General features: G+C 36.1%; 1 protein-coding gene across 2 annotated transcripts; it reads left to right on the forward strand.

Annotated features, from left to right (window-relative positions):
* Positions 1–7834: 7834 nt before the first annotated feature.
* Positions 7835–27422, forward strand: LOC127250327 (novel plant SNARE 13-like). Of its 2 annotated transcripts, XM_051273541.1 has the most exons (10): positions 7837–8147; positions 8445–8537; positions 8790–8883; positions 9487–9524; positions 11973–12070; positions 26076–26155; positions 26227–26283; positions 26361–26453; positions 26582–26656; positions 27054–27422. In XM_051273541.1, exons 1-10 carry the CDS (start codon positions 8068–8070, stop codon positions 27159–27161), a joined length of 816 nt encoding a protein of 271 aa, XP_051129498.1. In that variant the 5' UTR covers positions 7837–8067; the 3' UTR covers positions 27162–27422. The 2 variants fall into 2 exon arrangements, with proteins under 2 accessions (XP_051129499.1, XP_051129498.1); XM_051273542.1 differs by lacking the exon at positions 26582–26656 and having other exon boundaries at positions 7835–8147.
* Positions 27423–27796: the final 374 nt, after the last annotated feature.

Here is a 27796-nt window from a genome sequence, read left to right on the forward strand (position 1 = left end):
GAGGAGATTCGTAGTCGGATATCGCCAGTGACAATACGCCATAACTTTCTACCAATAATAATAAAAAAAATTCATAGACTACATACAAATATCACAATTATCTCCAGACAAGATAACCGTAATAGAAGAGTGAACACCTATACTCTCCATAGAAAAAGATATGCGAAACACGAAATTAGGATCTAAATCAAGAAACCAAACCGAGTAATCCAATCCGGAAAAATAAAATTAACTCTGATGACAAAACCAACTACACCAGTCGAAAATCAAAGTAGGAGACGGCAGCTGGAAGACAGCCAGACGCACCATCACGAGGGGCGGGAAAACAACGGCAGAAAAGTGATCTTCGTCGTGATTTGCATCGGTGGCGCATGAGCGGCGAACGCGCACGGGGATCGGCCGGTGACAACGAGGTGGATCCAACGGTGGCAGCGGTGATGATTGGATTGCGGCGGTTGATGGCAAACTCTGACAGAGGCAGCAAGGGTTTCAAAATAAAAAAAAAAAATCAAATTTCGATACTATGTTAAAATTTGAAGAAAAATTATGAAATTGTATTATTAGCAAAAATAAGAGTATATAAAAATATATATACAAGTAAACTCAAGCCTAAATTAAAATAAGTAATATAAAAGACATTTGTATAACTAACACTATGAAAGAACTAGATATATTGAATTGGAATAAGACTTGTAATAGTCTCAAAATAGAAGGCTTTGAACACGATAAAAAAGATTTTTTTAATCAATGTGAAAAAAAAAAAAGTTACACAATGAACTTCCTTCTCAAGGAAAAAATCAATGCACTTGGCCAACTGTTGGTGCAGTAGAAGTTTGAATCAAGCTTTTCTTCTTCTCTCATCTTTTCTTTTTCTCTCTTTTTTTGCTCTCTACCATTAGCTTTTTTTTTTTTTCTCTCCACTATCTCTCAGGGTTTTATCTCTTTCTTCATTTTTCAAATTTTTCTGTTTCTCTTTCTCCATCTCCCTATTTTCCTGTCTCACATGTTGTGTTCCTTTTACTTCTCATCATTTTTGTGTCTTCCACTGTTATGCGATGAAAAATTTAAAAAACTCACAAGTTTCTCTACATTTAAAAAAAAATTAAAAATTATTGTGCACATTTTAATGGAGGCCGGTAAATTGAGATTAAAAAATTGGACAAATCAGGTTTTTAATAAATTTGGAGGCCTTTCTGAAATTTTTTTTTTATCAATACAAAAGTTTTGAGTTAAAACTTTTGAAATTAATTAGTATAGTGACTTTTATTTGGATGGAGAAAAATAGGCATACTTGGGGTAAATTGCAATAAATATTTCGCATCTATACCGATTATCACTTTTGTCCTCAATCTATCACCCTGGCAAAATATATCCCGCATCTTTACAAAACTCGCCATTTACGTCCTCCCGTCATGCGTCATTGTGGCAGTTGAATCATGCGCTCTCGTGTACGAAATCCACACGGCATTGTTTGATTGGGTGATTATATTAAAATATTAAAGTATATATATAATTAAATTTTCAATTTGATCCCCATGTAAAATTGCAATTTCACACAGGATTAAATTGCAAACTCACCATAAACCCCTAACTCACTGATGGTGGACTTCAGAAAATCGATCACATTCAGGTGGAGGAAGTTCATCCAAAATCGATTGCATTTCTCTGGGAGGTTTATCTCGCTCTTCAATCTTCCAAAAAAGGTCTGAATTCGAGACATTTATTGTCGGAGGAACAAACGTATCTTCATTCCTATGTTTTTTTTTTGTTCTTGATGATATGAGTAACGCCGAGGATAAGGGCAAAGGCAAGATCAAGGGAAAAAAGAATCGACTTTTGGGCACATCCCTTATATAGTAAGTATTTTTCGTTTTAATTTCATATAATATTCTTCTTGTGGGGTACCGTTGTCGGAAAACTCCAAATATTTCGATTCAAACCATGGTCCTACATTAGAAATATTTTATTGTTCTATTTTGGTTTCATATTCCTTCATTTTGTCAATTTGATACAAATTTGGTCCCCCTCTCCATTGTCATATGAAAGTTTCATGCTAATTTTTGTGTTATGCATAACCCGAAAGCACACATTTGACAGTGTGCATACATTTCGATGGAGTCTTGTACCACACTCCAATAGCAAAGTACATTGGGGGATCCATCAAGAATTTTGATTTCGTGCTAGCGGAAACACTTACTAAGGACTTGACGGTGTTGTTCGGGAGAAATACTGGGATTAACGTTTCGGAGTATAGTAAGTATTACACTTTAAGTGGTAACAATTTAAAGCTATTAGAGAGTGATGAGGAGTTCCAAGATGCAGCTTTTGAATCTTTAATTAGTAGAAAATTAGATATTTACGTAGATCTTGTAGGTAATGGGATTGGTCTGGATGATGATGAAAATGGTGAGGATAGTGACTTTACAATGGGTAGTAGAAGTCACGGTAGCGATAATGACATATTTGAGGAGTTGGTAAATATGGACTGTGATGATCTTGGGGATGAATCTGTTCGTGGAGTTAGGGAGACAGTGTTCGGAGAGGGTGAGCTTGGCAGTTCGGGAGGGATGACTATTAAGGGTGAAAGAGATGAATTCTCCGGTTTAGATGATAATGGGGAGGATAGTGACTTTATAGTGGGCAGTGGAAGCCACGGTAGTGATGATGACTTATTTGAGGAGTATGTAGATATGGATTGTGATGATGAGGGTGAAAGAGATGAATTTCCAGGTTTAGATGATTACGAATAGGCCTAGATATGGCTAATGAAGTAGTTGTTGAAGAGGTAGCGGATTGTGGTGTAGTGTAGGAGGGAGCGGACAGTAAAACACTTGTGAATTTGACATTGGGAATGAAGGATTAGGGGTTGAGAATGATGAAGATGATACACCGGAGGAGAATATGGTAGTTGGAAGTGATGAGGAGTGGGAGGAGTTACTTGACTCAGAGGGTGATGGGACTGTGCGCAGGCGGGGCGTGAGCACGACTTTTCCAAAGTTCAATCCACTCGATGTGTACTCACCGAGGTTTGATATAGGGATGATATTGCAATGAGGGACGAGGTTAAGAGAGCAATACAATCTCATGCAATTGCAGAAAGAAGAGTGTGGCTTTTACAAAGATTGACAAGCACCGGTTGTATGTGAGGTGCAAAGAACCAAATTGTGAGTGGAAAATCAACGCAGTGAAGGTAAAGGATGACACTGCTTTCCAAGTAAGTCTATTGCATCCTAAACATTCGCAGTCGTATCTTCCTTCTTTTAATGTTGCGAATGTTAAGACTTCTTGGTTGAGTGAAAAGTTTGCTCATAAATTTAAATGTAATCCGAAACGCGAGGTACAAGGTTTTAGGAATGAGATAATGAGATAGCTAAACGTACATGTGTCAAAAGATCAGGCCTATGGGGCAAAGAGACGTGCTTTGGAACGGATAAGTGGAGATCCTGTTTACCAATACAGTCGTCTTTGGGATTACGCATATGAGTTAAGAAAGAGTAATCCAGGGACCACAGTTGTGTTAGGTGTTGAGACTGATGATGCAGAATTTATTTTTGACCGTATTTATCTGTGCTATGGAGCTTTAAAAGAAGGATTTAGTGTTGGTTGTTGACCCATAATTGGTGTGGATGGATGCCACTTGAAGGGTATTTACGCTGGTGTCTTACTTACCGCCGTTGGAGTTTATCCGAATAATAACCTGTTCCCAATTGCATTTTCAGTGGTTAGTAGAGAGAATGGTGAAACATAGAGATGGTTCTTGACTTTGTTGAAGAAATAATTAAGGATCGGGGGTGACAAACAGGTTACATTCATGTCTGATAAGCAAAAAGGGTTGATACAGGCCTTCGATGTTGTATTCCCAGAATGTGATCACAGATTTTGTGTTAGACACATGCATAACAACTTTGTTAATGCCAGGTTTAGAGGAACTGCACTGAAAAATACAGTTTGGCATGCTGCTTTGGCTTTTACGCCGGGGAAATTTCTTCGTCGAATGGATGAGTTGAAAGATCTTGATAGTGAGGCACACAAATGGTTCGATGATAAGCTTGTACCGCAGTGGAGTCGGAGTCACTTCAAAGTTTATCCAAAGTGTGACATGTTGTTAAACAATGTGTGTGAAAGCTTTAATAGTGCGATCCTAGATGCACGAGAGCAACTGATTTTATCGATGTTGGAGTCAATAAGACAATATATCATGAAAAGGCTGCAAACGAATAGAGATATGGCTGCGTGTAAATGGAAAAACTTGCGGTTCTGTCCAAATGCATTGAAGCTGCATTCCTATCAAGTCTGATAATACGCATTATGAGATTTCTTACTTCGATGGGAGCCAACATGCTATTAATATTCGGGAAAGAACTTGCACATGTAGACAATGGCAACTAAGTGGAATTCCTTACAAGTATGCCATCTCTGCAATCTTTAACCAACAAGAAGAAATTCAAGACTACATCGATGAGTATTACTCCGTGGAGACATACATTAAGGTATATGCTCGTGCCATAATGGCTGTCACCAGTGACATGTTTTGGGAGGTAACGGGTTTTAATCCACCTAAACCCCCAACAGAAATGAGATCAGTTGGGAGACCTACCTTATCGAGGCGAAGGGGACGGGATGAACCTGTGAGAAAAACAAGAAAGAAGGCTGGAACTTTAATGTTAAAGAAAAATCAAATGACTGTTCGTTGCAGAGGATGTGGAAACTCTGGACACAATATTAGAAAATGTTCATAGTCAGTTGAAAACCATCGGGTTGAGGAATCATCACCACTGGTATGAACTATAGCAGTGTGTAGTTATTGTATTATATTTGTGATATAAGATCATGCATTGACTTTTCTTTGTACATATAGGTGGCTGGACAAGACCCTACGACAACATCCGTAGAATATAAGCCACGACGGATGTATGTACGTACAACCTAACACAATACATAATATATATCATTTCTCTTACGAAGTAAGTTGGAATCTATATTGCATTATTCGTAGACGCGAATTCAAAAAGCTCCAGCAAGGAATGCCGTCAGATCAAACACCATTGTTCCAGTTAGTCAATCTGAGGTAATCCCCACAGAAGAATCCATGATTATGACCCAACCAAAACGTCGAGGCAGGCCACGAAAGGAAAAAGCCTTGGAGGCTGCAATAGGGACTCAAAGCCAGCAAGTATATACATTTATTAATGTATTTTTACACTCTAACATTGTTAATTACCCAATGATTGTGTAGGGACCATCTATGTGGGAGCAACTGCACGACACGAGAGCAACTCGCATCCTCCCAACTGTCTTAGCACCAAAACCACCACCACCACAACGTGTGGATAGGGTCCCAAAACATGGTAAACAACCAATGTTTACAAGAAGGCCATCAACTCGATCGCAAATTGGGCAAGCTATGGTTCAAGGGCAGCAGTTCGTGAGCGTAGAGGAGCTCAGTACGGTCCTTTCTACAGAGAAAAAAAATGTGAAGCATCTTGTGTCCAAACTTTTCTATATAAGTGGTAGTAATGACAACAATTCTACATTGTAGTGCTTGTTTCTGAACTATGTTTTAGATGACATAACTCATTTTGTTGCATTGCGTTGTGCTACATGTTTTGAATTATGTTAAGGATAGCACACATTCTTTTGTGAATTGGTTGACAATTTCAGTTTGTGGAATGATATTTTGCTACTTCTTTTCGATTATACGTAGTAATGCACACGTTATGCATACGTTATGATTTTTTTTTTATTGAAGGAATGCACAAGTGTGTAGGAAAGCACACGTTGTATTGTAGTGATGCAAATGTGTGTAAGAATGCACAGGTTGTATTAATATGATTGACGTTTAATTATATAACACAAAATATTGTAAAAATACACTTCCAAATAAATATATGTTCACAACATACAACAAAATAAAATAGACTTACACTTCTACATAAAGATATGTTCACAACATACAACAAAATAAAATAGAATTTCACATGCTCCGAATATTAACGACTCTTGGGATTCAATACACATACATGCTCTTCGTTCTACCATCCATCAACTATAATTTAAATCAATCAATCCACAAAGCATATTACTCGATCATCAAACCGCCTGGACAACCTTTTACACCATTGTTACGCAGTAGGTAGACGATGAATATCATTCTAACAACAACAATACTAATTGAATATGCAACACAGAGGCCTATGTTATTTTTCTTTCTGAGAAGCACAATCTCCTTCTCTTTTGCATTTAATTTCTTCAATAGCCCAAAAATAACAACCTTACTTCGTCGACAAATTAGAGGGTCTTCCCACTTGAAGTAACCACATCCCCCTCCACCATTCTGAATTTTTTTTAAAAAAAAATTAATTATTATCTACGAATGTTCATATATGCTTAATTTTGTTTTTAAAAACACAGATTTTGAATTACCTTATAATATTTACAAGAGTGGAATCGACGACCTGGGTTATCATTGGTCCAAGAACATCTCAATTTTGCTTTCACCCTGCAGTGGCATTCGACAGATCCAATAACATCGGAGAAATCGGCGGTGGTTTGAAACATCGGCGTATTTTCCCTTGATATGCCCGCGACGGAAATTGAGGAAGACGACGATGTCGGTTGGCTTGGAGGAATTGAGGTGGAACACCAAAAAAAATTGAAAGAAATTAGATCACGTTGAAGACGATGAATGAGATTGAAATTAAATATATAAGATTTGTAATTTAATCATTCAGGGTTAAATTGCAAATATCCAGGGATCAATCAACAATTTGTATTTTATAAAATTTAAATAATTAAATATTTATTAAAATTTTGAACACAGGCCACTTACAATATGTCACGTGTTACTGGGTCCCGGGTGCGCGTGGATTGCATGTCACATGACTGTCATGTGCGACGGGAGAACGTAAATGGCGAATTTTGTAAAAGTGCGGGATATATGTCACAATTTACCCGACATACTTGACTGACATTTAGTGCCAAAGAAACCTTCGAAAAATCTGCTTCTTTTTTTTTTTTTTAATTTCTATTTTTCTCTTATCTTTCTTTCTCTTTCTTAAATAAGACTATTGAATCATTTATGTCGCATATCTATCTAAGTATTGAATATTTTATTTTGACATGTAATTGATGGAAAGCTTTCTTCCCCTGTTACCATTGCAATTGCTTGCTACTAGTTTCTCCGATTTAAACTGATATGGTACTCAATTTGTTTATCATTGACAATGACTAGAGCTGTTGACGATTCGAGTCAAGCCGAACCAAACTTTAAGTGTTCCTTAACGTTCGCGAACAAGGCTCGTGCTCGTTCGTTAAGCTTTCGAGCTCATTCGTGGTGTTCGAGCTCGGCTCGTTAGTTTGAGCTCGTGTTCGTGTTCGGCTCGTTTAGACTCGATTAAGTTCGTTCGAGTTCGTTTATCTTATTTTTTAAAATTTATATATAAATTATAAAGAAAATTTAAAATTATTTTATTTATATATTTTAAATTAATATTTTATTTATTTATAAATTATAATTTTATATATATATAATATTTATAATAAATATATTATTTAAACGAATATTTGCGAACGTTCGCGAACAAAGCTCGAACTCGTTCGTTAATCAAACGAATCTGTCTATATTGTTCAGCTTGACTCATTTAACAACTCCAACAATGACGGAGGACGACCGAGTGACTGATTGGGATTGGCCAGGGACAGGGCTGGCTCTCTCTCACCCCTGTCACTGTTTTTGTGGTCTTATATTTCTTTTTCTGCAAGAAAGGAATATTATACTGTCTGAAAGACAGGTCAGAGAGCGACATACATTCCCTAATAATTAATTAATTCATCAGTTAATTACTACTGCTACATACCGACAAAGCTAACCCTAATTCTCCATCTGATCTTTCTCCTGTCATATCTGCGCTAACAAGCAGTCTCCATCTGCCTTTCGGGATCCTGCTCGGGGTCCCCCTGGAGAGTTTCTTCTGTTTCCGTCATTTCATCGAGTAGGCGGAAGCGGAAAAAAGGACTACGATAGGCGTAGGAAGAAGGAGGGAGCAAGCCAAGTGAAAGAGAGAGAAAATGGCCAACCTGGATTTGCAGATGAATCCTCAAATGGAGCAGATCCACGGAGAAATTCGAGATACTATGCGCGCCCTCGCGTACTCTCTCTCTCTCTCTCCCTCTCCCTCTCCCTCTCTCACTCATACACACACATGCCTTGTATGTTGTTTCTGCCATTTATCCATGCCCCCGGAGATTAATTGAGTTGGCTTACGGTATTTCAATAAATGAGAATAATTTCAATAGGCTGCAAGCAGGGACTTTTTTTATGTTAATCTTGCGTTCTTCTATTGTATTGTAGCAATATATGCCACGTGTATATATATTGGTACAGTAATGATTGGGAAATTTAGCATCATCCTCATTTATTATCAATTTAATGTGTTCCTATGTAGGAATGGCTTTCAGAAGCTGGACAAAATCAAAGACCCCAATAGACAAAGTAAACAACTTGAGGACCTCACAGGGAAGATGAGGGAGTGCAAAAGGCAAGTTTGCCTCCTTTTTTTCTTGTGACTTCTTCTTATTGTATATAGGTTCTAATGCAGATCTTTGCATGTTCCACATGTATGAAGAAGAGTAGAACACAGTAGCCAAAATGAAAACAATAGGAAGAAAATCATATTGTAGCTTTTGCTGCTGAGTTTCAACTAACAGGAATAGTAGCATTTTTTACATTACTCTGTAAGATATGTTTCTCAGGTCCTCCTTTGTTATTGATTGTGTGTGAAATCTTCTAGATTGATCAAAGAATTTGATCGTGAAATTAAAGACGAGGAAAGCAAAAGTACTCCAGAGATTAACAAGCAACTAAATGATGAGAAACAATCCATGGTAAGTTTGTTGCCACCAAAATTTCTCTGCATGTCCAGACTGAGGTCATTACGTTGTTACCACAGTATTCCTAATCCCCGTGGATTTTCAGTATTTCTTAGCCTTTAATTTTTCTAAGTATGCTAATTTAGTACATCCAACTAAAAGGTGATATATAGATGACAAAAGTTTATTTGATGAAGAGCTAATGTGGTATAAAGGATTGTAGTGGATTCGTAATTATTGGACTTTGTGTATTTTTCAGTGATGACTTCTAGTTTTTGGATAAGAACAAGACGATGATACTGTGTTGATGGAATTGTGTTGAACTTCTCATTTACTGTGTTCCTTCTATAAGATGCTGGAACTGAAGATCTCTTGGTTCTATTTTTGTACTACATATTAGGTGTATCCATGGCACACCATCTCTCTGTGGATGAGCTAACGTAATTATTTTAATTGTTTTTATCTTTTATGGACTCACCATTTTCTTGATCATCAAATGTAATTATTCTAATGATGATACTTGCTAATGAACTATGCTCAAAGGGTTGCCGGACTTCTGCTGTACATATTTTCTCTATGTTATAGGTTCTTTCTTAAAATTGACTTCATTATACGCAGATCAAAGAGTTGAATTCATACGTAGCCTTGAGGAAAACGTAAGTTACTTGTCTGTTTTACAATATCTAATTTCAGCCTTAAGCTATTTGATTAGTGGAAATGTTTTAAGAAGTTTGCATATGGATGATATTTCTTTTCTCAGATGCAAAATGACATGGCTTTGGTTGAACCTATTGTTTCTTTGAAGGTTTAAATATAATTTGAACCTTTGGTGTATAACTGCATTTATGAATAGTAAAGAATGGATTAGTGTGTGCAAGTGAGTCTGCGTGTTTCTTTTGTCTTGTTATACTTATTAATATATCTTGATTTTATTATCATTAGTAATTAACTTAGAAATTCTCTCAAAATGTAGTAACATTGGTATCCTATGTATTCTCCGGGCATATTCATGTAACTCAGAATATAACTGGAGTACTAACTCTCGACTTTGAGATCCTCAACCATGCCTTTCGTATCTGAAATCCTCTCCGCTCTAAAAACATCAGTCTCACCTAAAAATATTAAACCTTTCCTAATCGCGTTTGTTTGTTACTTCACCTGATGCATCCGACCTACACCGCCGCTGCCATTGTGTTTTGACTCTAAGGGTGTGTTTGTTCAGGAGTTTGGATTTTAGTTTGGGATTTGAATAGTAAAAAATTTGAATTTGAATAGTTGTATGATGTGATATAAATATGTATTGATGTGACGTTTTGGATGTAAAATTAATATTTTAATATAATATAGAAAGTGAAAATTAGGTACTTGATTTGATGTTTTGGGAAAAAGTTTTTTGATGAATAGTAAAAATTTGTAAAAGTTTCATTAATGAACACCCCCTAAGACAACACTAGTCATAAAACGCCATTGTCGGAAGCACCTGCACCAGTCTAAGACTGGTTGACACAATCACCTTTTTCTGTTGCCGTCGACTCTAGCCTTATGTGGAGGCCCATCTGGCATTCAATCACTGGAACTTTCCAACAACAGCATATTGGGAATATTTCTGACCTATCTGTCTAGTTAGTTTCTAGTTTTGATCAAGTTTTTGTTCAATCTTCGATCTGTCCAAACTTCCGTCTATTAGGGTTTAGCACCACTATTGCTACAGAGGATTTTTAGCACCGCTCCTGCAACAGAGGATCACTGCCATTGGAAACCGTAATTTGGCCTTTTTAAGGTTTTGCGTTGTCACTACAATAGATGATTTCCGCCACCAAAAAGCTTAATTTGAACAAAATTCTAACTTTTTAGGATTTAGCCTAACTGTTGCAACTGAAGATGATTTGAATGAATGGTCTAAAGTTGATGGCTAGTTATGTGGCCTATTGTGGAGTTCTTTAGATTCAACCATACTACCAATATGTCAGTCATTCGAAACTTGTTATGAAGTCCATCCTGACTGCATCACCTCTGGTCTTTCTTGCCAAAATCAAGCTAACTTTTACGACACAAGATTAGGTTGTTATTATTTGGGGTTATCATGATTTTATTGTTAATAAATAACTCGTAAATCTTCTGAGAATGTAACATGATGGAAGGCCAAGGCCTATTTCTGTAATTTCATCATTTTCAATAAAAACATACCTATTTTACATGCTAAATATTATATCCAACAACTATGTGATCTAAAAATAACAAAAACCAAAACATAAAAATGAATGCACCTGGCCAATATCTATTATAAATTGGTGTATCCATACTATCTCGCGTACCGAATGTGACATACCTCTATATTTTACTTTGGCAATAGATTGAGAAACTAACTTTTCTTTCTTACTCTATTAAGACAATATAAACAAGTAGATATCCTATCATCCTTACACCCAACATAACCTGCATCAGTGAAACATTCCATTTTAGAATAACTATGTTTGTCTTAAAATAGGCTTTGTCTACAAGCTCATAACCTAAAAAAATTACTTTGAAAGAGCCATATGACGGGTTGTAGGTGAGTTCATAAACTGTCTCTTACAACACTGAATCACTGACTGTAAATGCAACCATAGAATGAGTTTTTGACAAACAATGGTGGGCGGCGAGGTGGATGCTGAGTTGGATGGCAGTGATGAGGAAGACAGAATGACCAGCAGATGTGTTCTCCAAAAAATGAGTGGATGTGTGTGGCAGGCATGCACGGAATCACTCTAATCTATCAAGTATCCATTTTTGGTCATCAGTACCTAATTGCGCTCATATCATGTTGTCAATAGGCATCTTCTTGTTTTACAAAGAGAGGTTACATATCTTGCATATAATACAAAATACAACTAGGAGTCTATCAAAATGTATAAATTCTAATAATCCTATTTGAACAAAACTCTATCTAAACTATGTAGTCAACAAGACAAGAAGATGAAAATCGGTGTTTGTGTTTAAAATAATAAAGTGTCAGTATAGACATGGTAAATGTTTATGATATCTACATGTCAGTAATTGGTTTTATTTCATGAATTTTCCCAGTCTTTCTCTTTGGATGTCTTCTGATACTCACTGTTGTACAGTTACATGAGCACTCTTGGTAACAAAAGGGTTGAACTTTTGGATGAGGGACTCCAGGGAAGTGAGCCAACAGCTGATGAGAATGTTCAAGTAGCATCAGGTAGTATAATATGCCTAGGGTCCTTTTACCATTTGGTTTCATTTTAAACATGAATGAACCACATAAGAAAGAAGTATTTCATGTCACTATGTTATATGCTGGCAGATATTAACTTTCAACCATCTATTTCCTAATTGATTGCCACCTGTGTTTTCTCCTGTAATTTTTGTTCTGCCAATGTATTGTCATTTACTATCTTGTGCGAAGGTTCTTGCTTCTGCTACCTAACTTCTTTTTTAAACCTATATTCTCTTCCTTTAATTTTTTGTGCTTTGTCTTATTACTTCCACTAAAGTTTATGCAGGCATTACCAATTTAAGAGAAGAGGTGATTCTTATTGTGACTTTTCTCATATGACCTTGTGACGAAAATTCCACTATGATGCCCTGTCATATATGACAATTCATAATTTGAGTTATCTTTGATTTATTTATGAAGAACAAATATATTCTTTGAGCAGCTTTTGTTTGGTTTTTCCTTCTTCCTTATTATTATTTTGATTGGTGACACGCATTAACACAATAAGATATTCCTTTCCTTGGATAGTGCAATATTTCAAACACACCAACTCATGTGTAAAGCTGATTATTTTTGTCAAAAAGTTGATTGCATCAATTACATATAAAGTTTCCATGGGATTTCTTTTGCATTTTAGTCAGGTTATTGTGCTTTTTTTGCTACAGAGACAGTGAATTTGCGGAAACAGCTAACTAGAATATGTTATTGCTTTTACATTTCATCTGTGTTGAGGTGAGGTTAAACAATTATCTACATGTCTTGTCCACTCTTTTCTGTTATTAAGAATGAAAGGTGCAAAGATGAACACAAACCACACCATATATATCTTATTGTGTAAGAATCATCTATCTAATAAAAAGGACTAAAGAAAAATAGGAAAGCTGTTGCAATAGAATATATAGTGAATAAAAATACGTATACACATATTCTAATACTCTATCTCATGCTGGAGCTTATATGTTGCTCATACTAAGTTGTCACTGATTTTTTTTTTCGTCTGCCTCTAACATATTGTTAAATATACCAACGACTCTCTTTGAATAAGCATAAATGTTGTTGTTCATAACAGTCTCTCAATAGAGTTGCAATATTCAAAATGTTTTATCCTTATGAAATATTTGTGTTTAGTTTGTGGTCTCGAATTGGTCTCGTATTATTTATCATATTTTTTCTTCCTAAAAAACATTTCATTAAATACTATTAATCATTTAAAATGTGTAAAAATTCTTAGAGAAATTAATAAGATTTATTGATGATGAAAATACAAAAGGATAAAGCTAAATAATAACAACCAAATCTATTAACATATCTGGATAATTACAATCTAATTTAGTATGTATGATTATATGATAACTAACAAATCTAAATAATACCAACTAAAATATCTATCTAAAATATATTTCAATAAAATGCTACATCTAAAACTCATTTGTATTCAATATATCCACTAAACACTTATTTATATCATATAAAAAATATATTTCTATTCAAATTTTTACTCTTTGCCCAACTGACAATCCACCCGTTGATTTGTTTGGAGGTTTGGACTTAGTCTCATGTTATTCATTACTATGGAAAAATAGATGAATCAATTTATTTTAGGAAACAAATATCTTGTTTCCTTTGTATAGCTAGAGATCCCATGATTCATGGGATAAGATACAAGATGATCCCATGGTTCATGTAAGATACATGATAGTTTCCTTCTAACATGTTATAGCTATATGACCGCTAGTTAAATATTTAAATATGTATATAAATTATTCTATATATTTTTTACAACAAAAATAGATAAGAAAAACCTATAAATTAATCTCATAATTATCATTCACGTCAATAAAATGTCAAAAAAAAAGATATGATCATAATTGTTAGATAGTTATATAAGCAAAAACAATTAGATCACTATTGTATGACAGACATATATCAAAGCTAATCAGATTCAAAATTTGATGAATAATATACATCAATTTGTTCTATTGTATGTTTGTGTTACATAATATCATTTTCTTTTTTAGAGCTAGAAGTACCTATAGCTTTCTTTCTCATTGATATATTGATGTTTGCATCCTAGTATAGAAAGTAGGCATAGCTCTAGTAATACTAACAACTCCCCTAGTCAAATTATCATTGTCAAAGACTAACTCATCCTATGCAATTATCAACTTCTTTAATTAACCATTCATTGGAATAATCAATATCGTTCAAAACAATAGGACCAATCACATTATTGCTACCATAACGATCTAACACATTTTGGTTATAGTACTTGATATAAATCAAATCTTGCAACTTTTGACTTTCTAATTTGTTCCTTTTTTTAAATGAATCTAAAAATTTAGTTAAGATTTAAAATAAATGTTAGTTTTTTTCGTCTATATTATAATAAAAAAAGTATATCTTATAAGGGAAAGTTAAATTATAATTATTTACATGTTAAAAAATAATCTAATGAGCTACAATAGTGGTATAGCGTAGCGTAATGGAGTGCTGCTGCAAGCCGCTATTGAGTAAACGCAGAATTACGGAACGTCCGTTGTGGCATAGTGTCTCTCCGCTATGCTACGCTGCTATTACGACACTATAGCACGCTATTGATAACTATAAGTATTCCTATCCTTGTATGTAACATGACGGTTTTTTGATAGAATTACTTTTTTTCTTCATTTTTTATTTTTCTATTCAAACTCTGAGATGGTATCAAAGCAGCTCATTCTTAGGAACTGTTCTTGATTCTGCTAAGTTTTCTTTCCTCCATTCGACCAACCTTAATTTCTGTGTTTTCTGGACTATCTCTTAAACTTTATTAGTCCAAATCACCGGAGGCTGCAAGTTATAATATGTCAGACCTAACAGAGACTGCACTGTCCGGGGAGCAAATCCGAGTCCAACATGCCGGTGCACTTCAAGGCATTCAATCTGCTTATAGACTAAATGAACAAACTACCTCAAATGGTCTCAACTTGTCCAAGCAACATTGAAAGGATTTGGAAAATTTAGTCATCTCATTGGAAGAGGACCAAAGAAGAAAGATCCCAAATTTGAAGTGTGGGATGAAGAAGACTCTATGATAATGGCTTGGTTATGGAATTCTATGATCCCAAAAATCAGCGATACTTGCATGTTCTTGAAAAGTGCCAAGGATGCTGGGATGATATTCGAGAAACCTAATCCAAATTTAAAGATGCGGCTCAGGTGTATGAGGTCAAGATGAAAATGATGGTAGCAAAACAAGGGATGGAAATTGTAACTGAGTATGCCAATCAATTAAAATCATTGTGGCAGGAACTCGACCATTACAGGGTAATAAACATCAAGTGCTCCGCAGGTGTAGTTGTTCTAAAGGAATTTATTGAGAAAGACAGGGTTTATGATTTTTTATGTGGTATGAATCCAGAATTTGAAAGTGAGAGTCCGGTAAACAGGAACTTCCAAACCTTTTTTAGCACTAATTCAAGGAAAAAAGAACCACAAAGTGTTAATAATATGGCTATGGTGGCTAGTGATACCAAAACTGCCTTAGACCTGGAAAAATGAGTAGCCGTTGAAGCAGTGAGGAGTAATCAACCTAAGTTACAGAATCGCGACGAGTTGTTTTGTATATATTGCAAAAAACCTCGGTATACTAAAGAAAAATGTTGGAAGCTTCATGGAAAGCCCTCAAGCCGAGAGTCGAATAAAAGGGGAGACCAATCAAGGAATAAAGGGCCTCTAAATCATGTTGGACAAGTACACATTGCTGCTGCACCACAAAGTGAAGAGCTGAGTGGCCTTAATAGGGAGGAAATTGAGAGGTTAAGGTCTCTAACCGTCTTGAGAAGCCTTCAGTACTTGTTCATTGGTATATTCAGGTATGTTTCCTATTAGATTAAATGCTTCAGACACTATTTACCAATTCTTAGATCATGGACTCCAGAGCAACCGATCATATGACCCACTCATCTAAATACTTTTCAACCTATACCACATGTCCTAGTAGCCGAAAAATAGCCACAACTGATGGATATCTAACTACTGTTGCAGGAGTAGGAGATGTTTTAATAAACCCTACTATGACCCCTTAAAAATATCCTTCGTGTCCCCAAATTATCTACTAATCTTGTTTCTATACAAAAAGCTTACCTAAGATCTATCATGCAATGTGGTTTTTTATAGTGGTGGTTGTGTATTTCAGGACAAGGTTTCAGGGAGAACGATTGGACGTGCTAAAGGGACAACCTTTATTACCTTGAGATGCCAAGACAGCTGAACCTGGTCCAGAGCAAGGGTTTAATGTTAGAAAGCCGTTTATCCAATAAAAAGAAAATTCATCTTCACCATCGTCGTTTAGGACATCCATCATTTAGGGTTGTTAAAGTCTTGTTTCCACCTTGTTTTCAGATTTCAGTGTTGAGGAATTTCATTGTGATGTGTATGAACTCGCCAAACATAAGCGAATGTCTTTTCCCATTACTAATAAAAGAAATTATGTTCCTTTTCACCTCTAATATATGGGGTCCTCCTACAATTCCTAGTGTCTTTGAAGCATGATGGTTTGTTTCTTTCATTGATGTTTGTACCCGTGTCACTTGGTTGTTTCTCTTGAAGTCAAAGTCTAGTACTCCCTCCTTCCTAAACACTGTGCAACATTTTCTTTTTGGTATGTCCCAAACACCCTGCAACATTTCTAAATTAGGAAATAATTAATTATATTTAATCTATGTCCCCACACTCTATTCCATCACATCACCCTAATAAAAAAATAAAATATACACTTCTCTCTCTATCACATCACCTAATTACTCAACTGTCCTACTTAATACTTCTCACCTAAAATCCCATGCCCAACTTAAATGTAACACCTTGTTTGGGACGGAGGGAGTACTATTCTACCAAATTTTTGCTCAATGGTCAAAAATCAATTTGGGGCAAGGGTCAAGAGATTTTGGTTGGCTAAATTGCACAAAATCTACCCGTGGTTTCATGAAATTGCGCCAAATCCCTTATACTTCTAAAACTGCGTCAAACTCCCTCGTAGTTTCATAAACTCTGCGTGTAACCCCCTCGGCGGTCCTTATTTAACGGTATTCGACCTAAATGCGCCCAAATTACAAATAAATTTTAAAATCTCAATTTCTAAACCCCTAAAATTATAAATATATTTATTTTTCTTGTATTTAGTCTAAAAAAATCATAAATATATTAAAAAATAGTTATTTTTATCAGGTTTTAAGAGTTTATTTTTACTGTTTTTTTAGGCTAAATATAAGAAATATATATTTTTAATTTTAGAGGTTTAGAAATTAAGATAAAATTTATTTACAGTTTGGGTGCATTTAGGTTAAATATTGTTAAATAAGGACCGCCGAGGGGTTAAACGCAGAGTTTATGAAACCATAAGGGAATTTGACGCAATTTTAAAAATACGGGGGATTTGGCGCAATTTTGTGAAACCACAGGTGAATTTTGTGCAATTTAGCCATTTTGGTTTGACAATGTCAGGGATTATTTCAACCAAGTCCTCACTCATTATTTTCAAAATAATGGGATTATTCATAAGTCATCTTGTGTGTATACTCCACAATAAAATGGAGTAGCAGAGAAAAAAAATGGTGACCTCCTCGAGAAGAAGAACCACAGATAATATTTGGGTGTGTGTCTTTTATTCATATACATGATCCAAACCGGGGAAAACTGGATCCTAGAGCCCAAAAATGTATCTTTGTAGGGTAATTCTTCCACTCAAAAAGGATACAAGGATTATCATCCTCCATCCAAGAAATTCTTTGTGTCAATAAATGTTGACATTCAATGAGAATGAATCTTACTTCACTTGATCTTATCTTCAGGGGGAGAACCCATCTCAGGAAGATAAAGATCAAGAAGGTTTCTTTCTAGATCCTTTTAATCTCTCCTAGTTCCGATCGTAGTCCTTTTTTTTTGGAACCTGCTCCTACTGCTCCATCTGTTCCTTTGCCTGAATATGCTCCTCCTACTATTCCTCTGTCTGCCCCTGCTGCTGCTGTTCCTTTGTCTGAATCTGTTGCTTTTAATATTGCTAAAAGGCTTGATGAAGATACGAGGCGTGTGCAAAGAAATACAGAAGGAAGGGAATAAAGGCTGTCCCAGAACAAGCAGGAATCCAAAAGTCCAACCCGGAGCTAATAACTGAGGTAATAAGTTCTGATCCGAACTCACATGTTGAAGTTGATAATATTTCTCAATCCATTAGCATGGCTGAAACACAAGGTGAACCGGCTGTTGGTGATGAATTGAATTTACCCATTGCTGTTAGAAAGTAACCGAGAGAGTGTAGAAACAGACCTTTGTATCCTCCAGGTCAATACCTATCTTTCAAGAAATTTTCACCATCTCACAAAACCTTTTTTGCTAACCTAAACACCATCACTATCTCTGCTAGTGTCTCAAGCTATGTCTAATGAGAAATGGAAACAAGCTATGGATATAGAAATGGAAACGTTTAAAAAGAACAAAACTTGGGAGTTGGTAAGGTTACCTAGTGGAATAAAGATGGTGGGTTGTAGATGGGTGTATATAGTCAAATACAAGGCGGATAAGAAAATTGAACGATATCAAGCGCAGTTGGTGGTGGCGAAAGGATATACACAGACTTATCAGATTGATTATCTAGAGACTTTTGCTCATGTTGCAAAAATGAATACAATAGGAGTATTGCTTGCGCTTGCTGCCAACTATGAATAGGACCTGTAACAGTTTGATGTCTACATGAGGATCTAAAGGAAGAGATTTATATGGAGGTTCCTCCGGGTTATGATAAGAACTTGGATGCTCACACCGTATGTTTTAGAAATTTTGGGGGAAAATTATGAAATTGTTTTTCTAGATCATCAAAATAAGGAGACTATATATAGGCAATACAAAATATACTCGATAGACTCAAATCTAAGTAATCTAATTTATGAATAAGATCAAATCTAGATATAAATCTACTAAATCTAAAACTAAATATCTAAAATATCTTAACAACATTATAACTCAGCTATTTCAAGTAGTGTAGTACCCTGTAAGCAGCCTGAAGATGAGGTTCTCTTGGATCATGCATGAATTGGCTGATCAAACTTACAAAATATGCTATGTCTGGTCGAGTGTGAGCAAGGTATACAAGTTTGCCAACCAACCTCTGGTACATTCTTTTATCCACAGCTGGTTCTTTTTTAGCTTCCCCCGATTTATACTTTGGATCTATTGGAGTAGAAATCGGCTTACACCCAACTTCCATGTTTCTGCCAATAAATCAAGCACGTACTTTTGTTGAGATATGAAGATCCCTTGTCTAGAATATGCCACCTCAATACCGAGGAAATACTTCAATTTCCCTAGTTTTTTTATTTCAAATTCTTTCGTTAGTCTCAGCTTTAATTCATGCTTCTCTTTCTCATCATTTCCAGTCATTATAATGTCGTCCACATAGACTAAAAGAGCAGTCACTCCCCCTACAGCTGAATGCTTAATGCTTAATGAAAAGCGTGTGGTCACCTTGCCTTTGTTTGTACCCAAATTCCTTCATGACTTCTGCAAATCTGCCAAACCATGCTCTAGAAGATTGTTTTAACCCATAAAGGGCTTTTTTCAGTTTGCACACCTTGTTACCAGTGTCCCCTTCAAATCCTGGTGGAATGTTCATGTAGATTTCCTCATTTAAGTCACCATGAAGGAATGCGTTCTTAACATCGTATTGTAGCAGTTGCCAATTAAAGTGAGTAGCCAATGATAACAAAATTCTTACTGTGTTCATTTTTGCAACTGGAGTAAATGTTTCTTGATAATCCACCCCATAAGTTTAAGTGTATCCTTTGGCTACTAACCTTGCTTTATACCTTTCAAGGGATCCATCAGCCTTGTACTTCAATGTAAAAATCCATTTGCAATCAACAATGTTTTTTTCCTTTGGTTTATCAACGATCTCCCATGTTTTATTCTTCTCTAATGCATTCATCTCCTCTCCTAGCATCCCACCATTCTTTTTTTGACAATGCCTCAGACACATTGTGAGGGATGGCAATGGTGTTCAAACTCATAATGAATCCCTTTTGGGCTGGCGATGGGCGCTTAAAAGAGACATAGTGAGATAGAGGATAGAGTGGTCGTTTAGTGCATTCTCTGGTTTTTTTTCTAACAGCAATGGGAAGATCCAGAACAGTAGTTGAATCAGTGGATCTGATCTTACCGTGATTTCTTTCTCAGAATTTGGATTGGATTCTTGGATTTGTGTCAGTTCAGGAACGGTCTTTCTCCTTGAATACACCTGAGGAAACTTTGGAAAATTGTGAGTGATGCTGGTTGGAGAAAGAGATGATATGGGTTCAGTGACAGGATCTGGTGACTCAGATGTGACTGGTTCAGTGGACTTAGGTTCAACCGGAACATAAGGAGGGCTTTGTTCTGAGTGACTGCGGGGTGGCACATGCGGAAGGTCAAGGTTTTTAAGTGGTTCGAAAGACTCACAAGTACTATCTTTCATCATTGAAATCTCCTCCCTGAAGAGAGGACTTGAAAAAAGGTCTATTTTCTGTGAAAGTGACATCCGCAGAGATGTAAAATTTTTTGGTCAAGGGGTTGTAACATTTGTATCCCTTTTGAGTGGATGAGTAACCGAGGAAAACACATTTGATGACTCTAGGGTCTAGCTTCCCTTTATGTTGTTTATGGACATGAACAAAGGCGGTACACCCAAATACCCTAGGAGTGAGGCCATTTAAGGTTCTGAAGTAAGGGTAAAAGCTATGAAGGGCCTCTATGGGGCTTTTGTTTTCTAACACATGGGAGGGAAGTCTATTTATCATATATGTGGCAGTAAGAACGGCTTTTCCCCAATAGGACTTAGGAACATTCCCTTGAAACAGTAAGGCTCGGGTGGTGTTGAGTAATGCCTATTCTTTCTTTCAGCTACTCCATTTTGTTGGGGTGTCTCCACACATGATGAATCATGGATAATCCCCTGTGATTGAAAGTAAGGTGACAGAATCTTATTGAAATAATCTCTAGCATTGTCTGTTCTAAAGCTTTTTATTTGACCCCAAATTGATTTTGAACCATTGAATGAAAATTAGGTAAAATAGTGCTAACATCAGATTTTTGTTTAAGAACAAAGAGCCATGTGACCCGAGTGCAATCATCAATTAAGAACACAAACCAACGAGCCCCAGAAACATTAGGTATAGTGGAAGGACCCCATATGTCACTATGAATCAACTGAAAAGGATGAGAACTTCTTTTATTGCTAATAGGAAAAGATGCACGGATATGTTTTGCCAATTCACAGATGTCACAATGAAATTCAGAAATATCTAATCCTTGGAACAAATGAGGAAACATTATTTTTAAAATCCTAAAAGAAGGATGACCAAGACGTAGGTGATATAGCCAAATGACATCTTTATTCGAGGAACTAAGGAAAGAAGAAGGCAAGTTAGTCTTAGGTTTTTTAGATGGTTCAAGGTGGTAAAGACTGTTCATTTCCTTAGCAAGTCCAATCCTCCTCCCGGAGTCCTAGTCCTCAAAAACACAATAAGAAGAGCAACAAACAACATAGCATTTAAGATCATGAGTCAACTTTTGAATGGAAACAAGGCTTGTTGACAATTTGGGCACATGGAGAACATTTTTAAGGATAAGGCTAGGTGTGATATGTATATCTCCAATCCCTGCAACAGTGGCTAAGGAACCATTGGCCGCAACAATTTTTCTATTACTTGGACATGGGGCATAGGTGTGGAAGAGTTGAGATGTGGGGGTCATATAGTCTGTAGCACCGGAGTCCATGATCCAAGAGTTGGCACATAATTTGTCTAAGACATTCATGCACACAGGTTTACCTGAAAGAGCCATTGAACATGTTCCAAAAGGCTTCTCAAGAGACCCCAACAAACTTCTCAATCTCTCAATTTCTTCACGATTTAACCCCCCTATTGCTGGGTTTTCCTCAATATTGGGCTGCTCTGCCATATGCGCTTCAGGCCTTTGCTGCTGCCCCCCACGGTAGCCCCACTCTCGGCTTGGAGGTTTACCATTCAGCTTCCAACACTTCTCCCTTGTATGCCTGGGTTTCTTGCAATAAGTACACCAAAGATTGTTTTTATTTTCTTTCCCTTGTTTATCTCTACCAAAGTGTTTAGGCATATCATTCTTCGACTTCTCCTGATTTGTTTTTGCTGCTAAGGCTGACCCCATCCATAGTATGTGGTTCTAGCATGACACTCCTCCGACTTTCTTCTGCTCGGATTAATGAGATTGTCTCTTCTAGAGATGGTGTATCCTCAGTGCCGAGGATTTGGATCCTAACGTGATCATATTCAGAATTCAATCCTACCAAAAAATCATATATCCGATCCTTCTCAATGAACTTCTTCAAAGTGGCAGCATCGTCAGGGCATTTCATCTCAATTACCCGGTAGTGATCCAATTTCTGCCAAAGATTTTGCAACAGAGTTGCATACTCTGTGACAGATTTGTCTCCTTGCTTGGTGGCTCCGGTTTTTTCTTTGATTTCATACACAAGGGCAGCATCACGGGCCTTTGAGTATGTGCGGTTGATATAGTCCCAGATTTCCTTTGCAGTATTTAAGAACATACAAGTGTCACTGATTGTTGGGTCTATTGAATCCCATAGTCAGGACATAATCATAGAATCCTCCTCATCCCATGCTTCAAATGTTGGATCCCTTTTTTCTGGTCCGGTTCCAAGGAGGTGATTAAGCCTCCCTTTGCCCTTGAGGTATGTACGGACAATTTGAGACCATTTGAGATAGTTCTTCCCATTGAACCTATTGGATGCCCGGATATTCTGCAGTTCTCCAATTTTCTGAATAGAGTTAAATTTTTCGAAAGGGTTGGAGATGGTTTCAGACATGACTTAGTGAAAAGGAAAAATTCACAGCAATTAAGGCCAGAACAAAACACAGCGATGAAGGTTGCTTGAAGAAGACTACAAAACCCTAGAAAAATTCCTAGAGCTCTGATACCATGTTAGAAATTTTGGGGGAGAAATTATGAAATTGTTTTTATAGATCATCAAAATAAAGAGCCTATATATAGGCAATACAAAATATACTCGATAGGCTCAAATCTAAGTAATCTAATCTATGAATAAGATCAAATCTAGATATAAATCTACTAAATCTAAAACTAAATATCTAAAATATCTCAACAACATTATAACTCAACTATTCTTTGACATAAATTGAAAAAGGCTCAATATGGACTTAAGCAATCTCCTCGGGCATGGTTTGAAAGGTTTGCAAGGGTTATGTTGGCTATGGGATATAAACAGAGCCAAGGTAATCATACACTGCTTATTGAACATTCTCCTTCATGGGAGTCATGGCCTTACTTGTGTATGTTGATGACATAGTGATAACAGAGAATGATGATGAAGAGAAGAAAGCATTGAGTCGGTGTTTGGCAAAAGAATTTGAGATTAAAGCATGGGAAAGCTGAAGTATTATTTTGGAATTGAGGTTGCTCATTCAAAACAAGAGATTTTTATCTCCCAGCAGAAGTATGTTACAGACCTTAATGAAACAGGCAAGACAGCATAAAACCAATGGCTACCCTAATGGACCCGAATCTTAAACTTGGGACAGCAGATGATGCTGCTGCAATAGACCTGGAGATGTACTCATTTCTCTCTCCCACACACGACCGGATATAGCATTTTCAGTAAGTGTGATCAGTCAATTTATGCACAGCCCAAAAGAGGTTCATTTGCAAGCAGCCAATAGAGTACTACATCATCTTAAGGGAACACCAGGAAAAGGTATTTTATTCAAAAGAAATGGAGGTTTGATACTTAAGCATACACTGATGCAGACTATGTTGTGTCTATAGTCGATAGAAGGTCAACATCTGGATATTGCACTTTTCTTGGGGGAAATCTTGTGACATGGAGTTGCAAGAAACAAAATGTAGTAGCTCGATCAAGTGCAGAAGCAGTGTAATGGCTCAAGGTGTTTGTGAGCTACTGTGGTTAGATTATTCTCGAAGACCTAAAAATTAAGTGGGAAGGGCCTATGAGACTATATTGTGACAACAAGTCTGCAATCAACATAGCTAACAATCCGTTGCAATATGGCCCGCACGAAACATATTGAGATTGACAGACATTTTAGCAAAGAGAAGCTGGACAACGGATTGATTTTCATGCCTTATGTATCAACAACCGGTCAAGTAGCAGATGTTTTAACAAAAGGATTGAATAGCTCAATGTTTCAAACTATTGTATCCAAGCTGAGAATGGAAAATACCTATTCATTAGCTTGAGGGGGAGTGTGGAAAAATATATGAATCAATTTATTTTAGGAAACAAATATCTTGTTTCCTTTGTATAGCTAGAGATCCCATGATTAATGGGATAAGATACAAGATGATCCCACGATTCATGGAATAAGATATAGGATAGTTTCTTTTTATGTTTATTAAGATTTTTTGTATACAAGTCTTCCTATCTTTGTATGTAAGATAACAGTTTTTTTATAGAATTAATTTTTCTTCTTTCATTTTTTATTGTTCTATTTAAAATCTGAGAATTACTTTCCCTATCAAAAAACTATCAAATAAAAAAATTTTTGTTAAAATATTATATTAAAATCACACTAAAAACCTATTTCAATTTATATTTTTACTATTACTCTAAAATCACTCCCAAGCTCACCATCAAAGCAAACCCTTAGATTCTTGGCTATATATATGAATTTCAGATTACCAAAATGAGTAGGAAGTGGATTTTAGCATATATATCCACAACTGTGTGAGATATAGATATGCACTAAATTTTCCACAGTATTTTCTTTATAACTACACCTTGCAAGGTTCCCTCCCTACATAGATGCATTGTCCAGAAGTGGATTCTGTTTCTTCCTTTGAACCCACAGAGGAGGCTTAGATCTTCTGATGCCATTGCTTTAACTAAAAAACTTTTTCAAGATTTTCAGTCATATATCTTTGTATCAAGAGAAAATTCATGTGAATAGATTGAGGCTTTTGTTATAACTGGCTAACTAAAAATGCCGGAAGTGTGATATGATTGATACTTAGTGCTTGAAACTTCACAGAATGCAGGGAAGAGGAACGAGACTTGACTACATTTGGTGTAGATACTTGACACCCACATCGACTATACACCTTGATTTGTTTAGCCGGTACTTTGACAATAGTGGATGTCAAAGAAGCTGGGATGGGTAAATGAGGATGATCCATTTGGGCTACTGGAGAGGTAGTTTCTTTGGAGTAATCAACTAAGACTTAACAGAATGCAAGGGCCTCAGATATGTAAGATTGGGAAGCTTTAGGATTACAGCATGAATTCTTTATTGTGGACAAGAGTGTCTGAGCAATATACACTTGATGGAATGATTTATGATCATGACCTGGACAAAAGTTGGAACAAAAGGACCAAAAAATATGAAGTAAAAGATAGAACAGTGATTTATTAATGCACAAGAAAGGAATGAGAAGATATGCAGTTGGTGCAACACCCTCAAGAATAAAATGTAGGAACATGCATATGAATCGCCATGGTGCATATATCCTATGTGATATGATTGTGTTTGAGCTCAGATAGCCCGTTTTGGTGTGAGGTACACGGACAAGTTGTTTTGTTTGCAATCCTCCGAGAGTCACAGAATTTAAAAGCGTCTGTTTCAGTTAATAATACAGTATACTAGTATAGTACATTATTGGTCATATCAAAGGGGAAAATTTGATGTATTTATCTGTAACACGTGCATTCCCATTATAGCTGATCGAGGGATTACAAAGATGAAAAAAAATCACACAATTTATATTACTTTCTTCTTAATCAAAATAACAATAGGAACATGTTTCCCATGATATGCAAAATAAAAAGAGGGAGAACAAATGAGAATCAATATCCTGATATATTTTATCAATTTTTTACTATGTTGGTAATTGGATAGTCATTCTCACTTGATAACCACTGCTAACTGTTTTCCCTATTTTTATGGTGTAGAAATGTCTAACCAGGAACTTATCAAGGCTGGAAATGACACAATGCATGAAACTGACCAAGCTATTGAACGCTCTAAACAGGTGAGTAGAACTTGTGTGCGCAGTCTCAAACTCATGGGTTTGCATATTCTAAACTTATTTTTTATTTGCAGGTTGTTCACCAAACTATTGAAGTGGGGACCCAAACTGCCACAACATTAAAGGGTCAAGTGAGTTCAGCTCTGTGCTTTTCTTATTTGCAGGTTCTTTTCTAATGCATACATGTTTTATGTCTGACTGTTTGTAGACTGAACAAATGGGCCGCATTGTGAATGAACTTGACACAATTCAGTTCTCTATCAAAAAGGCTTCACAACTTGTTAAGGAGATCGGTAGGCAGGTATTTTAGTTGGATAAACTGCCACTTCCACTGCTGTTTGCAAATAATTTCCTAATTTGGAAATTTCCTTGTCTTTGGCTTGATATTATTATTATTGATTGATATTACTAATTTTCATGTGTTTTTAGGTGGCTACTGATAAATGCATCATGCTTTTTCTTTTTCTGATTGTATGTGGAGTTATTGCGATAATTGTTGTGAAGGTATGCTCCTAGACTCTAAATTCTAATTGAACGGTGACTTATTTATGAATGAGAATATATGGTCAAGTGAATACTGGATTTTGTAATGTCCAGTCTAGTTGAATCAAACACGATGAGATAATCTATCTGTACAGGTCAACATTTCAAATGCTTGCTGATTTCGTTTTCTGTGACTGAAATCATTTAGATAGTCTTGAGTTTTCCTATTTGGTTGGATAAGTTTTGCTTTATTATTGTAATTAGGAATAATCTTGGCAACCCCTGTTACTTAACAGATGTAAACTGCATGTTATAATCTCAACATGCACCTTGCATTTCTTCTAGGCATGTTTTCTTAGTTTGTTAGTTAAGTTAAGGTAAGATGAACTATTAGTGATTATAGCTTTTGTTCTGTTAGATTGTGAATCCAAACAACAAAAGTATAAGGGATATTCCTGGATTGGCTCCTCCGGCTCCATCAGCAAGAAGATTGTTGTTTGCACAGCCAACAGGCAATTTTGTGTAACTGGCTGTCCCAGATATGGCCACGTGTGTCTTCCAATTTGATTGTCAATGAGGTAATGACAACTCTATGTGGGGCTGCTGCATTTGCTTCTTGATTGAGCACTGCCTATTTGTATCTTCTCAATGTAAAGTTAGAGGTTGCATCACTCATTGTTCACCTTCATTCTTGTAAATCATTTCTTTTGATTGGAATCAATTATTATATTTGTTGTCATAACTTTCTAGGCACTTCTGTTTATGAGGATATGATGTGAGTTGATCATTGCGATTGCACTTTTTGTGGATTAATTTCATATAAAGAGGCTTGTATATATTGGTGCTGAGATGTGTCGGTCCTTATGTGGATGATGAAACTTGTTTCTACGTAACGTAGTTTAGTTTAGCAGCTAAACGAAGAACTTATTAAAGCAATAGACTTAATATGCATGTAGCCTGAGATTCTTAAGAAAACTTCATCCTTAGAAACTTGTTTGAATCATTTCCCAATGACTGTAGCTCTTGATTTCCAGTCCAGTTGTTTTCTTGTTCCCTGTTATATTTACTTATTTCTGCATCGCGACATTGCTATCCATCGTGATCTTATGGTTCAAACCCTCAGCAGCCTAGTTGATGAATTCAAAGCTAAAATCCAAACAT

Source organism: Andrographis paniculata, unplaced genomic scaffold (assembly GCF_009805555.1).
Source record: "Andrographis paniculata isolate CXL003 unplaced genomic scaffold, ASM980555v1 Contig37END, whole genome shotgun sequence".
Lineage (NCBI taxonomy): Eukaryota > Viridiplantae > Streptophyta > Magnoliopsida > Lamiales > Acanthaceae > Andrographis > Andrographis paniculata.

Excerpts from the sequence above, each read along its gene's own strand:
- LOC127250327 (XM_051273541.1), top strand. The coding sequence starts at position 8,068 with ATGGCCAACCTGGATTTGCAGATGAATCCTCAAATGGAGCAGATCCAC. Across the intron at positions 12,071-26,075 it reads GAATGTTCAAGTAGCATCAG|AAATGTCTAACCAGGAACTT; the intron begins GTAGTATAATAT and ends TTTATGGTGTAG. Across the intron at positions 26,284-26,360 it reads CCACAACATTAAAGGGTCAA|ACTGAACAAATGGGCCGCAT; the intron begins GTGAGTTCAGCT and ends GACTGTTTGTAG.